This window comes from Mesoplodon mirus (assembly GCF_964341445.2).
Source record: "Mesoplodon mirus genome assembly, chromosome: 8".
Lineage (NCBI taxonomy): Eukaryota > Metazoa > Chordata > Mammalia > Artiodactyla > Ziphiidae > Mesoplodon > Mesoplodon mirus.
In genome coordinates, this window is record NC_138984.1 from 61,219,767 (window position 1) to 61,235,173 (window position 15,407).

Genomic DNA, 15,407 nt, shown 5'->3' on the forward strand with positions numbered 1-15,407 from the left:
TTCAGCCTTAATATCAGTTTATGCAATGTGACTGAATTAGGATTCTTTTGGGAGCTATAACTTTGAATTTCTGGACTTTTGTGAATGTAAAATCTTAACCATAAAATTACATTAATATAAGGTGGGGTTTCTGCATTTTATTTTCTGGCATTTAAAAAAACAATAAAGACTGAATGGTTGACAACAGTAAAGTAGTAAAAGATTGGTTGATTTGTAATAATACAAAAAGGATTTGATGCATAGCATAAGACCTTAAAATAGGGATATACAAACTACAAACAAAAAGAAATGTCCCTCTGAAGATTAATCAAAGACAAGAACAGGCAAGACATCTCTCCAAAAGTGAGTTAATTTACTTTTTCTATAAAATGTTAGTTTCTAATTAGAAGGTACTTTCATTCAATTATATTTCAACATGGCTATAAATACCAATGCCTGAAATAATTCTCTCACTACATATTGCTGCATCTTATCAAGAAAAAAATAGTATTAAAATGGCCCCTCACATTTTCAAGAGTGAAGCTGGTGGAAGCCACTTTTCCTTCTTGCATGTGTAACATGGCAGAACATAACCTATAAGATGAAATTATATATTACAGTCACCAACCACTTTTTGACCATGAGCCTGAGGTTGATTCAAAATATGGTTCACAAAGAAACAGATACACAATGATTAAGTTAAGCCTAAGAACAAAGTAATTATTTTACATAATACTGAAGTATTATACAACCTAGGAAATGAATTAAAGAACAGTGACATACGTAGTGGGTTCAGGAGAGAAGAGTCAAAATCACATTTGTTCAGGGAAAAGTTACAAATACTTTCATGGAGGTGGTATTTTTCAACTGGCCTCACAGAATCAGTAGTTTTACAACAAAGTGAAGACATTCCAGACAGATAGAGGAGCCTGTGGAAAGATCCAGAGGCAAAAGTGGTCAATACTCTGTTGGAGAACAAAGAGTTTGGCTGAAGAGAGGCTCATGGAGGAGCTACAAAAGGAAAAACTGCAAATGCAGATTAAATATATATTGTAGAGGACCTTGAAGGCAAGGCTGACGAGTCTTAACTGCAATGTACAGGTGGAGGGGTGGGGGGAGACTGAAGTTCATGTGCAAGAAGGCTATATTTTTAGGAGATGAGAAACAAAAAGCAAAAAATAAAAATAAAACAAAAACAAAAAACAAACAAATATAAACACTACAGCAACAGGATAGAGGACATAGTAGGAGAAGTAAAGACTGAAGGCAGGGGACCAGTTATAAGATTATTATAATAACCCAGACAAGTTGCAATGAAGGCCTGAAGAAATGTGATAACAGTAAGGCCTAAAAGGAGAAGGGATTAAAAGCTGCTTTCAAGATTTTGAGATATAGTGACTGTTGGAAAGATTGTGCCATTCATAAAATACAAACTCAAGGGTTATGTCTGATGTAAGGAAAATGAATGACTGAGTACTATTAGTAAATCTTAAGTTTAAGGTATCAGGTTCCATACAAACAAGCATTCCTGCAAAAAAAACACAGAAGTTAGAAATATGATCCTGAAGATACTGATTACAGCAAGATAAACGATACTATTCTTTACACCTGTGCAATTTACAAACGTGTGCCTTCACTCTTTTTATCCTTATAGGGTTGGGAAGGTTAAGGGCATTTTGTTGTACAAATAAGAAAACTGAGGCTCAGCAAGGATGACTTCTAAACCTCACACAGGTACAAAGTGGCAAAGTCAGGCTGGAGACACAGATTTTGGAATCTTCAGTATGGAAGTTATTTTGAAATTATAAATAAGATCATCAAAAAAATGTAGAGATAAAAGATAAACGAGTTGGGTGCAGAACCACAGGAAAAAGCTAAGATTACAGAGCAGCAATTGTTCAGGAGCCTAAGACATGACCGGGATGCCTGGTAAAGGGTTCCAGGGCCTGGCGCTCAACAGGTACTCAATAAACCTCTATCACACCAACAGCTAAAGAGGAGACAGCACTAAACAGGGTCTTTCTATCTGTGCTAGATGCAAGGAGTAGTTCCCAAACTTTTTTAAAGCAACCACTTTTCTCAAAGGAATTCCTACACAAAACTATGATATGTAATATACATAAAAATACTGTTGAGTAAAGCAGGAATGGATGGTCTGGAACATCACTTAACTTGAACTCTTTTCCCTATCTTTCACAACCCTTCTTTGCATGTATATAGCACGTATACCCCCTAAGACAAACCCATGCAACCTAGAGAAACTACTGGAAATCCTCTTAGCCATAAGGGTGATATAATTTAGGACCTCTGAGTGTGGTATGGAAGAACTACAGGGAACACTTAGTCTGAAAAGATCAAACTGGTATCAAGAACCAGCCTGTCTAGACTTGATTCTTAACTAGACTCTCCATTGCCTTGTTCTTCCATTAGCTGAGATCCTTCATTACTTCTTTCAGAGATTTCTCCATGGGCAACAGCTTTCTTTGATTATGAGCGACATCATCAGATCACTTGGACATCACAATCTTATACCATGGAAATGGCACACTTCATAGAGTCAACTGCCTGTAACTGCCTTGCTCCAGTAACCTGCTGCAGAACCTGCCCACCTGCTGCATCTTGTAACTGGCCATGCCACATGATTCCACATATAAGTCAGGATAAGAATGGCAAAATATCAGGAGATTGAAATTAAAGAAGAGAATACCCAAATGTGTTATCTTGGAGGAAAGGAGTTGCATATTGTAATCATGTTACTGATATGGCCAATTATATGTATGACAAAGAAGGAAAAGATCTAACTGTCCCTAGACTTGAAAAAAAATGAAACAATTATTGTACCTTTTTTAACAGCAGACTTGCAATGTTGTTCCATTTTTATATAAATTGTAAATGAAAAATTCAGTCCAATTGGAGAGCAAAAACACTAATCATTATAAAAAACATCCAGCCCATCCAAATAGTAAAAACAGTAATCATTATAAGATTTTATTATGGCAGTATCTTTACACAAATATGAAGTAATATATAAAGAAATCACACACTGATTCTTGGATAATTTATTCAAGGAGTAAGTTATGAAAATTCATCAATAAGAATAAACGAGGCAACTCAAAGACAGCTCACCATAGATTCTCTTTATGTGACTCCAATTTAATTTAGTCTGTATTGATGGATTCTTTTATTTCATGTGTTATAGTCATGTTAAATCTAGACACAACATGCAATGCATCTAGAGCCTACACAGTACAAAGATGTCTGGACATGACATAGACAGTTGTTCCTTTTTGCTTCGAGGGATAAACAATTCAGCTGGAAAAGGATCTGAAGAGATTTAACAAAAATCAGCAAATAATTTTTTTTCCCACATGCATTAAAATTCTTCTTTTACTCTCTTGATTTTATACAGTAATTTGTCTTTGGGGAAACCATGCTGACATTGTCCTGGGTGGTCTCAGGCCTCTGCAACAGAGACCAACATGGAAAGAGAGGAGAGACAGGCAGAGGCCTGGTCCCAGGACAGAGCACATGCCAAGAGCAAGGGAACCAGCTGTAGCACCTGGCATCCAAGAAGATGGTGGGCCAGTCAGAGGAACTTGGTCCAAAGGGCATACTTGGGCAAGACATAAGTTGAATTCAATGAATAAAGTGGAAGAATAAAGATTCCAAGGAGAAGTCTCAATCAGAATTCAGGAGGCAACGCTGGAAAATCTTGTACAGGTGTCAGACACAAAGTCTGACTGGGAATAGGTAGGGGATGAAAGTGGCAGGAAGTAAGAAAGGGGTCACAAAGGCCCAGAAGGAGCCTACAGGATGAAGGAGAGTATCTGGAGAGAAGGGGGTTACTACAGAGAGGAAGCCCAGCCAAGTCATCTAAAACACGCAATTGAAGGATGAGGAGAGGTGAAGGGAAAGCAATGAAGTGAGGGCCCAGGGCTGATCCCACGGCAACCAGCAGTAGAGGGATTTGCGGGGTGGAGGGTCAGCTGAGAGAAAGCAGGAATATAAACAGCTGTGCAAATGAATCCAAGGTCTGGGATGGATAGAACTAACTCCAAGTCACATCAGTGGGTCTGAAGCTAAAGATGTATCTGCTGACTCAGGTAAGAATGGCTCAGGTACCATGCAAGATTCAGCCTGCAGGTAGGGGGCATCAGTGGACGTGGCTGAGGAAAGCCAAGGCTTGGAACAGAGATATGGGTGAGGACAATAACACAAAAATGTTTCTGAATTATATTATGTGAACTTGGTATAGACTACAAAGCAACCCCAGAATATCCAAAAGACAAATTAGTACACTATTTTTACCCCAAAAAAAGGATCTTCAATAATATTAAAGAGTAAAATTAAAACTTCCTAAAGCACAAAATAATAAATATGCTATTATTACAATAATGTAAGACTAGATACACAGGGAAAGACTCTAAGGAAATAAGACTCTAAGGTATAAGAGCTGCTGGGTTTATGGATTTTCATATTTTTATCTCCAAATGTTCTATCATGTGATTATATATTACTTTTATACTTAAAAAATGAAAAGTATTAATAATAAAACTTTTAATAGCATGCATGCCTGGTACCTTTTGAATTATTTGATTAAAATAATTTCCATTTACATTTCTTGGGTAAAGAGCAAAGTATATACCTATGCTGTTACACATTGAGGTCTTTTTAAAATCTCCTAAAATTGGTAATCTCTACACCTAATTTGTACATCACTATAAGATACAATTAACCTAAAGAGATAACTTAAGTTTTTTATTTTTAAAAATTCTCTTTTTTTAAATATAAGGAATATGTGTAATATCACCTTTACACAACAGTAGGGAAAATTTAAGTCAAAAGCATCATTGTGGTGTGTTACAAAGCAAATCATTGGGGAAACAGTGCCAGAGACTGCATTTTTTAAGGGGCAAGAATCATGTCATCTCCATACTTTGTAGAACTCCACAATGCATACATATACAGTTTACCAGTTGCGTTCACTATCATTTACACTAGGATTGTGGTTAAAAGCAGGGACTCTGAAAGCAGACCACCTGAGTGTACCACTGACTCTTCAGGTAGACTACCTGGGTCTACCATGGGATCTAAGGGCAGACTACCTGAATCCACCTACCATGGGCTATGAGGGCAGTCTACCTGGTCTACCATGGAATCTAAGGGTAATCTACCTGGGTCTACCGTAACTCTGAGGGCAGACTAACTGCTCCACCAACTAGTAGCTATGTGATCTCGGGCAAGTTGGCTTGCCCTCTGTTTGCCTCAGTTTCCTCATGTGTTAAAGGTGCTGATAACAGGATTCTTCTTACAGGGTGGTGTGAGGATACGTGTAAAGTGCTTAGACCAGCAATTGGCACACTCTAAGCACTACATAAGTACTGGAAACTATTTACCATTATTATTAGTCAATTCTGTTTTGGGAATGAAATTCCAATTAAATGATGAATTGAAGTTCAAAATGCTGCAATATTGGTCAGTTTCTGTATTCATCATTCTATAGTTTATACTCTCTTGTTTTTTGTTTTTATAAGATGTCATTTACCAAAATTATTATTGGAAAGCTCTCCTACAAATGAATAGCATTAGACTTAATTACTCCTGATCTTTAGGCAATAACCATTTTCCAGGGCCACTCTAGTTAAGTAAGTCCTACACTTCCTAGAATCTACTGAACACTTCGTCAGTTTTCCTTCCAAATACAGTGTGTGATGATCCAATTTGGTTAAATTTTGGATTGTTGGTGATTGTAAACTCATCTGGGAGTAACTTTTCTCCCGAGATGACTTGTACTTGAGCTGAGAGAGGAAAAATTAAATTCTTTTTATTGCCAAAATCATTATATGGACTGCCTTTGCCTTTGAAGTCTTTTGCAATGAATTCAGTGTTCTGCATACACTAGACACCCAGTTCTAAGAACTCCAATTAAATGGTCTATCAAGTTAATTCAAATTATATTTTGATATGCTACTTTGATGCCAGGATTAAAATCTGGGGGGAAAATAAAGTTTTTAAAAGATGCTGTTTATGTCTGTTCAATTTTTTAAAGGATGTTTCAGGTGAATTCAAAGTTAAGCAAATTAAACAAGGTTAAGTAGAGCTCTTCCACCTCCTGGTTCTTGGGTTGTTTGCTCAATATACACTTAGTATATTCATATTGATTATGAACATGATGCTGATACTAAAGAGAATGTCCATTCTTACAGTTTCAGTGTCACGTACATGGTCATGGCTCCCAGACTTGGGTTTCAAACTCAGACTTCTCACCTAATCTTCAGATATTCAGCCATCTGTTGGAAATCTTCGTGCAGAAAGCCCATCGGCACATAAAATTCAAAAGGTCCAAAACAGAACTCATCATCTAATCCAATAAATACGTTCTTTTTGTTGTATTTATTGTTATAGCCGAAGGCACAACCATCCACCACACCAGAAACCTGAGTCATTCCTTCCTTTCACTCACTCCCCCTAAATTTCCATAAATAACCTATTAAAGAATCCTGTCCATTTTATTTCCTGAATATTTCTCAAATCTGTACCTTCAATTTCATCCTTATTCTTTTACATAGTGAAGCCTGTCTACTGCCAAATCTACCTAATTCCTATTTCCAAGCCTGACTTCCCAAGTTCATCCTACACCTAGCTACAAGAGCCATATATCGAGAATGCAAGATCCAGCCAAGTCACTCCCCTGTATAAAACTGAAGTCCCTTAAATTCTTATGTGAAATGTCAACCTGCACTGATCTCCACCTAGATCTACAAGCTCCTTTCCTGTCCCAATCTCACACCTAGAGCTTCAAGAAGAATGAAATGACTATGGTTCCTTACACACACCAGGTTGTGTCTTTACTTATTGTGACCCAATTTGCATGGTATGCCACTATCTCATGTTCCCTTCCTCAAATTAACCCGCTACTTCTTTAGCATAACCTAAGAATCAACTGTCATCATCCCTCCAAGAAGGCTTCCTAAATCCTTCTGCTAACACCTGACTTGGATTTTGTACTCCTCTTGAGTGTTCCCATATCTTTGCATTTACCAAACAAGAATATATATTTTTTTATTATCTGTCTTTGACCAATCAACCAAGATCTTGAAGGCGAGACTTTATTTCATTCTCCCATCTCTGTACCCCTGGTTCCTGGTTGTTAATAATTAACATGTTGATCGGTGTGTGTGTGTGCGTGTGCGTGTGTGTATATGTAAATATATATTAAATCTTTGCTTTGGTCACATTATCATATATCAAAATTTTGATATGAACAAAATGAATATAAATGAATAAAAGTGAATCTACAGCACTTTATTATGACAGTATTTGCTTGATAAACAGAAGAGAAAAACCTATAATTTTTCTGTTATTTCCTCTTCTATCCATTTATGTTAAAGTCAAACATGATTTTACCTTCTATTTATTTATTTATTATTATTATTATTTATTTATTTATTTATTTATTTATTTTATTTTTGGCTGCATCGGGTCTTAGTTGTGGTATGCAGGATCTTTGTTGAGGCATGCAGGATTTTTCGTTGCGCCACACAGGCTTCTCTCTAGTTGTGGCGTGCAGGTTTTCTCTCTCTAGTTGTGGCTCCAGGGCATGTGGGCTCTGTAGCTGTGGTGCGCAGGTTCCAGAGCACGTGGGCTCTGTAGTTTATGGCACACGGGCTCCCTAGTTGAGGGGCGCAAGCTCAGTATTTGTGGCATGTGGGCTTAGCTGTCCCGCAGCATGTGGGATCTTAGTTCCCTGACCAGGGATCGAACTCACGTCCCCTGCATTGTAAAGTGGATTCTTTACCACTGGACCACCAGGGAAGCCCCTTAACTTCCATTTTAATAGTGATTCTAATTTTCTTCAGACCCCGCAAGTGGTTTCCTAGTTCTTGCATATCAGAACCAAGTGCCCTGCCATTCTCTTCACCCTGTAGCCTGTGCTTTGGCCACAACAGACTCCTCACCACTGCCCTGAGCCCACGTGTCTGTGCCTCTGCCTGTGCATGAAAAACCATTGCCTCCTATTTTCCTATCAAACACATCCTCCCCTAAACTTCAGGCCTCCTGCCCTGGGCACTTTGAGTCATTCTACCAAGATTTTATTTTCATAAATCTTTGTACATATCTCTGGCATTGCATTCATTCCCTTTGTGTCTCCCAGTCTCTGCAGTAATAAGTACTTCTTCCCTTTTCCTATAACATAGATGTTCGATAAGGATTAATTTAATGTATTCTAGATTAATTCATCACTATTCCTATTCCCATCCATTAGAACTATTGAACATGCTCTCCTCTTTAAACAAATATTCCCTATGAAAACACCATCAACCTTATAGCTTCATGAATGATCTTCAAATGCAGATCCCCATCTTTCACAGATCAACTGAACTCTAGTCCTCTATTTCCAGTGACCCACAAGAAATGTCTACTTGCTATTACTTTCAACTCAGTATACTAATATTGGGCTAACTCATCCCTTTCTTCCCCCCATTATTTCTTGCTTCTCAACTTTACTCATTCTTCCAAGAGGACAGAATTATGCTCGATCCCTAGGGTAGGGCTGAAGGCATATTTGATTATTCCCCTACTCCTAACTCTTATAACAAAGTATCACCAAGCTGTGCTAATTTTTACTATAAATAAAGATGCTAAATTTTGCCTCTTCTCCCACCCTCCAACACTGGGTTTTTATCAGCTCAGACCACAAAAACTGAGTACCCTCTTAAGTGATTTCCCTGTCTTCAACTCCTTTCTAACATATTGCCTCCATGTTAATTTTACCAAAACACACTGTGACTAACTCAATCTGCCAAACCCTTTGAAAAACTACCTGGCTCTAAAGAAAATGAGACCAAGAGACCAATTTAGGTTATTTTAAAGCAAAACATTAGGTAATTCTAATCCTCAAAATCTTCTAAATTAAAGCCTGATTAATGGGTAGAACCCTGGGTTTCTTGGATTTCAGTCTACTACTTATTTCATCATTTAAACTGATGGAGTTACTTTCTGAGAAAAGTCTCAGCCCTGCCAGCAGATCCTTCTGCAGCTCAAAAATATAAGCCAGATTTTTACTTTTATAACACAACACCATCTTTGGCAACTACAAAATTAGGAACCATAGCATATGGATCTTCTTTCAGTCAACACAGAATACCAATACCTCAGATATGTGCTAATGACCTGAAGATTATTTGCTCTAATACATACTAAAATATTTATAGATGAAATGATATAATATGCAAGATTTGCTTCAAAATAATCCAGTGTGGGGAAAGGGAGAATAAAGTAGGAGACGGTCACAGATGAGATAAGATTTATCATGAGTTGATAATTATTGAAGCTTAGTGATGGGTACTTAGAGATTTATGATACTGCTATCCCTACATTTATGTTTGAATTTTTTCAATTTCAAATATAAAGTTAAAATAAATTTGAAATCAAATGCTATAAAATATTATCAATATTTACCACGGATAATGGAACTATGGATGCTTATTTTCTTCTGTATCTCTAAATATTCTTTTTAGTTTTCTAAAATGAACAAGAATTACTTTATGAAAGTTATAAAATGCTAAAATTTAAAAAAAACTATGCTTTCTATATCAGTTAGGCCTCTTCTTACTCAACTAATATTTGAAAGGGAGTGTTAGTTATTCATTCCTTACAGTCACTGAAACTTTATCATTTTATCAAGTGAAAGAACCGTTAAGCTATGTACCTCCACTATTTTATTCTGGTACTCAGTAGGACTATCTTTATAAGAAAAAATTATTAGCCTATTCTCACTTTTTACTGAGGGATGTTCCATGAACCAACATAATAGAAAACATACCTACATTTTTTAAAGAAATACTGCAAAAACTGTCCATTACTACATTCAATGTCCCTTATAATAAAGATCTACTTAACAGAGTCCACTTAGAACTATGGGTTTTAACATGAGCTACACATTAGAATCAACTGAGAGATTTAAAAAATCCTGATATCCAAGCCACACCCAATACCTACTAAATTAGAATCAGAGGAGGTGGGATCCAGGCATCAGTACTTTTTAGTGTTCCTAAAGGATTCTGAGAGCAGCCAAGGTTGAGGAATATTGTTTTAAAACTACATAAATTAGTGATATATTGTTAATTTTTTATTATGCAAATTTTCAAGCACATACAAAAATAGACAGCATAATAAGCCTCATGTATCCAACACACAACTTCAACAGCTATCAATATTTTTGCCAAGGTTGGTTCAACTCTCCCTCTCACTTTATTTTTATTTATTTTTTGCTGGAATATTTTAAAGCAAATGTCAGACATAAGATCATTTCATCTTTCAGCACTTCAGTTTGCAAATATTGTTTCTTATGATTAACTGACTTAATTCCTTTTTATTAGACAACGAGAGGCTTTGATGAGCTTAGTTTTTTGTTCAAATGGATTAAGTTTCCTTAAATTAGAATATCTAACATATCCATGTTTCCTCTATCCCTGCTATAACTTGGATTTTTTATTTTTGCTTTTGCTTTAATAGTTTTCAGTTATATTGTACACGTGCATTTTAATGAAAAACAGACCTTTCATTGCAGGGGTTTTATGTATCCTCATATTACTGTCCTCTCAAGAATATATACACTATCTACTCTGCCTATTATACCATGTCAAATCCCTCAGTTTGACTTCAATAATAATGTATATTTTTCCTAACTATAGAAGTAATATATGGTCATTATAGGATGATTTGGAAAATATACAGATAGAAAAAGAAAACAACATCACTTAAATTTCTACAACCTATATCTAACAATGTTTTATGTTTTGCACATTTTATCCCAGGGTTTTTTTCCTAAATGCGTAAACACATTTTACAAAATTGAGATTGTACTATACGGATCATTTTCATAATATAATTTTTACTTAACATTCTCATGAGTATACTCCAAGTCTTTAAATCTTTAAAAAATAGTACTTAACAATTATGGAATTAATACTCCACTATATGGATGTACTATAATTTAATAAACTGTTCCTTATTATTGGACAGTTGGATTACTTTCCAATGATCATACATAATTATTTGTTGATAATTCTAACCATCCTTTTGTCAAAAACAGTGAAGGGTCTGAGATTTTGCCCTACTTGCAAGTTAACAAGTTAGCCTACCACGGTCTCCTGGATGCTGGCAGCAAGCATGACACCCCTGGGTCAGACAAGGACTTATCACTTGGGATAACAGTGAGCAAGCATGAGCTTCTCACTCACATCAGTTTCCCTTGCCCCCCAAGGCCCACCAGGGTGATGTGGAGTGGCCTACACGGATGATGCATAGGCACTGGGTTTGCATCATAGCTAAGAAACCCTGAGCTTAGGAAACCCAAATCTTGCATAATGAGCTACAAGGAAACTTGCCCAAACTTTGCTCTATAGGGAGATATTATTATACTTGAACAATAAATAAACCAGCTATCTGATCAGAAGGGAAATACTATCTCTATATTACAATGCTATTTTGCTACAAACCTCCTTGAAAAGATAGTCCAGGACAAAAAGGCATTTAATGTCTCTGCTTGCAAACCATATGAAATGTGAGAGACCCATGGAGAACTGTCTCCCAACATTCTTCAGGACAAATATGTAGAGGGCAATAACTTCAATTTTTTTTTATTGAAGTATAGTTGATTTACAATATCATGGTAATTTCAGGTGTACAGCACAGGGATTCAGATATATAGATAGATAGATAGATAGATAGATAGATAGAGATATAGATAGATAGATAGATAGAGATATATATATATAGATATATTCCTTTTCAGATTCTTTTCCCTTTTATTACAAAATATCGAGTATAGTTCCCTGTGCTATGCAGTAGATCCTTGTTGGTTATCTACTTTATAATATAGTAGTGTGTATATATTAATCTCAAACTCCTAATTTATCCCTCCCCCCAACCCCCTTTTCCCTTTGGTAACAGTGTTTGTTTTCTATGTCTGTGAGTCTCTTTCTGTTTTAGAAATAAGTTCATTTATATCTTTTTTTTTTCTTTTAAGAGTCCACTTACAAGCGATATCATATGATATTTATCTTTGTCTGGCTTACTTCACTTAGTGAAATTCTTGATACAATACAGTATTGGGTTGGCCAAAAAGTTTAGCCGGAAAACCCCAAACGAACTTTTTGGCCAACCCAATACTATAAAATTCTTTTCTAGAAAGACTGAACCACTTTATACTCACATCGATAAGATATGAATGCCTCTGCCTCCCTTTCAAAAGCTTCCATGATTTCAATCTTCCTTAACTTCTCCTATCCTGCTCTTCCCATAAAATACATCACAATAATTAGAAGCAGAACAGCATAGTGATTAAGAGAGACTCGGAGGCCAAAAAGCTGAGTTTCAATGGCAGTACCACTATTTACTAGCTATGAAAACTGGAATGAGCCACTTAACGAATTTGTGTCTCAGTTTCTTCAACTCAAAAGTGAAGATAATCATCACCTTATTAATTATTAATACAGTTGTGAAATGTGTTAATACACTGAGAGCACGTAGAACAGTGTCCAGAAAGTAGTAAATGCTATCTAAGTGTTAAGCTATGATTATTATGTCTGGCTGCTCTTCCATGTCCATCCCAGTCCTACCCAACCTTCAAAGTACAGTCAGATACCAATGCCTCCACAAAAACAAATGACCTCCTGCTCTGAATTCCCAATTGTACTCCATATCTCTGAAACTTTTCACTACATATTATGTACAGAGGTCTGCGTTGACCAGGTGTCTTGTTTTTAATGCTTCATGACTTTCAGGTTAATGACAGTACTAAAAGGCTTCTAGCATTTACAAAGATCTCTAACCTTCTCAATCCTACCATCCACAAAATAATGCAGCCCAAACTCTGATTACTGCAAATGAAAATCTTTATGTATCAATTATGCAAAAAACTGAAGGGTTTGTTTTGGTTTTTGTTTTTTAGGCAGTAAATCAATAACATTCTTTAGGTTTATAGGCAGTCAATTAAAACAGTGCTGAACATATCAGTATTGGGGTGAAATATCTTTTAACAAAATGTTTCCTGTACTATACATCAAGATAGTAGAAATCATAGATACTCAAACCACTAGAGCAATATTGGAATTCACCATGATAAAGTTGGCCCCAAATTGATCCAGGAATAAAATTAATAAAGAGGGAGACCAAATAATTTGGGGAATAGAGCCATTAGACTGGAACAAAAACCAGATCACAGATACCAAAAACTTGCAATTTCTTAATATAAAAGCATGTGCTTCAAGATAGTATCTTCAGGGATTCTCTGGTGGCGCAGTGGTTGAGAGTCCACCTGCCGATGCAGGGGACACGGGTTCATGCCCCGGTCCGGGAAGATCCCACATGCCGCGGAGCGGCTGGGCCCATGAGCCATGACCGCTGAGTCTGCGCGTCTGGAGCCTGTGCTCCTCAATGGGAGAGGCCACAACAGTGAGAGGACCGCATACCAAAGATAGTATCTTCATTACAGTAGGCATTTTGAAAACCAGAACTATACCTATTTTTGACAGAAAGTTATGATATTATGATTCTAAAAATATAGCTTAAAAATTGTATGTGTCCCCAGGGGTTTCAAAGTATTTTCACATGCACAGTGTAAAATTAAAGATTATAAAAACCTTATCAGAAAAAAAGCACAAGTACTATTTTTTTTCCACTAGCACTTAAGGAAACTAGAGTTGAGACCCTCAGTCAAAAAATTAAAATATTTTTGATATAAAACATAGTTGTATTTAGAAATACATGCATTTTGAAAATCATGCTAAATATTATTTTAAATAATTTAAATTACTTAAAGTCAATTTAAAATTATTTTATTTTAATAATTTAAATTATTACTATTTAAATAGTTTAAATATTTTAACATACTATTCTAAATTAAATATGAAACACTCAAGTTATTGTCTAGTTAAAGGACTTCGTAGGAAACTCAAATTAGAAAACTCGTTGCCTCTTTAAAAAGTTACCTTATGAAGGAAAAGAGTGGAAGATAAAAAGAACTAAGAAAAAAAAAAAAGAACTAAGATATGTATTTTGACTTTACTGCCACCACCTACCAGTAAAGTAGGGATGCACAAATATAGGCACACATCACCCCAGATCTGGGGGAAATAATAGATAGATATATGCTTCTCACCTAAGATTATGACCCTGGTGGAATCACAAATTCAATGACAGTAGTGCTGGAAGAGGGGTATCTAATGTGACAAATGACGCCAAATGAAGTTTCTTACTTGCTTCTTTTTCTCTTCTCAATTCTTTCTTCTCTCTTTCAGGTAAAACCCTTTATTTTACTTTTGGATATTTTAGTTGTTTATTGTTTATTTCTTAAAAATGTATTAGTTTCAGGTATACAATATAATGATTCGACAGATTGCAAAATGATCACCAAAATAAGTTTAGTGGGGCTTCCCTGGTGGCGCAGTGGTTGAGAGTCTGCCTGCTAATGCAGGGGACACGGGTTCGAGCCCTGGTCTGGGAGGATCCCACATGCCGCGGAGCGGCTGGGCCTGTGCGCCACAACTACTGAGCCTGCGCGTCTGGAGCCTGTGCTCCGCAACAAGAGAGGCCGAGATAGTGAGAGGCCCGCGCACCGCGATGAAGAGTGGCCCCCGCTTGCCACAACTAGAGAAAGCCCTCGCACAGAAATGAAGACCCAACACAGCAAAAATAAATAAATAAATTAAAAAATATATATAAATAAACAAAATAAGTTTAGTTAACATCCATCACCACACTTAATTACAATTCTTTTTTCTTCTTATGACAAGATCTTTTGAGACCTAATCTCTTAGCAACTTTCAAATACATAATATGGTATTACTAACTATAGTCACAAAGCTGTACATTATATCCCCAGGACTTGTTTTATTTTGACCATCTCTGTTACCTTTATTTTTTATTTATTTATTTATTTTTTTGGCTGTACGCGGGTCTCTCACTGTTGTGGCCTCTCCCGTTGCAGAGCACAGGCTCCGGACGCGCAGGCTCAGTGGCCATGGCTCACGGGCCCAGCCGCTCCGCGGCATGTGGGATCTTCCCGGACCAGGGCACGAACCCGTGTCCCCTGCATTGGCAGGCGGACTCTCAACCACTGCGCCACCAGGGAAGCCCTTACCTTTATTTTTGAGAGATATTTTCACTGGGTATAGAATTCTCATTTGATTGTTTCTGGTTTTCTTTCAGTGCTTTGAAGATGTTGCTCCACTGTCTTCTCCTTGAGATGTTCCCAATGAGAAATCTACTATAGTGTTTAATTTTGTTCTTCTGATGTAACTCGATATTGTTGGTTTTTTAATCTGGCTGCTTTTAAGATATCCTTGTAAACACTAGTGTAGAGAACAGACTCTAAAGTGACCCCCATGATCCACCTCCTTGTATGTATGCCTTGTGTAATC

At 36.6% G+C, this 15,407-nt stretch overlaps 1 protein-coding gene across 11 annotated transcripts in view; it reads right to left on the reverse strand.

The window, feature by feature from the left end:
• Window positions 1-15,407, reverse strand: part of GTDC1 (glycosyltransferase like domain containing 1) — a 379,830-nt gene that overhangs the window by 227,909 nt on the left and 136,514 nt on the right. The window contains exon 1 of one of the 11 annotated variants that reach the window (XM_082630940.1): window positions 507-573. The exons of the other annotated variants lie outside the window; for them this stretch is intronic. Coding sequence (XP_082487066.1) covers window positions 507-508 — 2 coding nt within the window. The 5' untranslated portion in view covers window positions 509-573. Of the gene's footprint in view, window positions 1-506; window positions 574-15,407 lie in introns of those variants that run through there. 11 annotated transcript variants of the gene reach the window in all.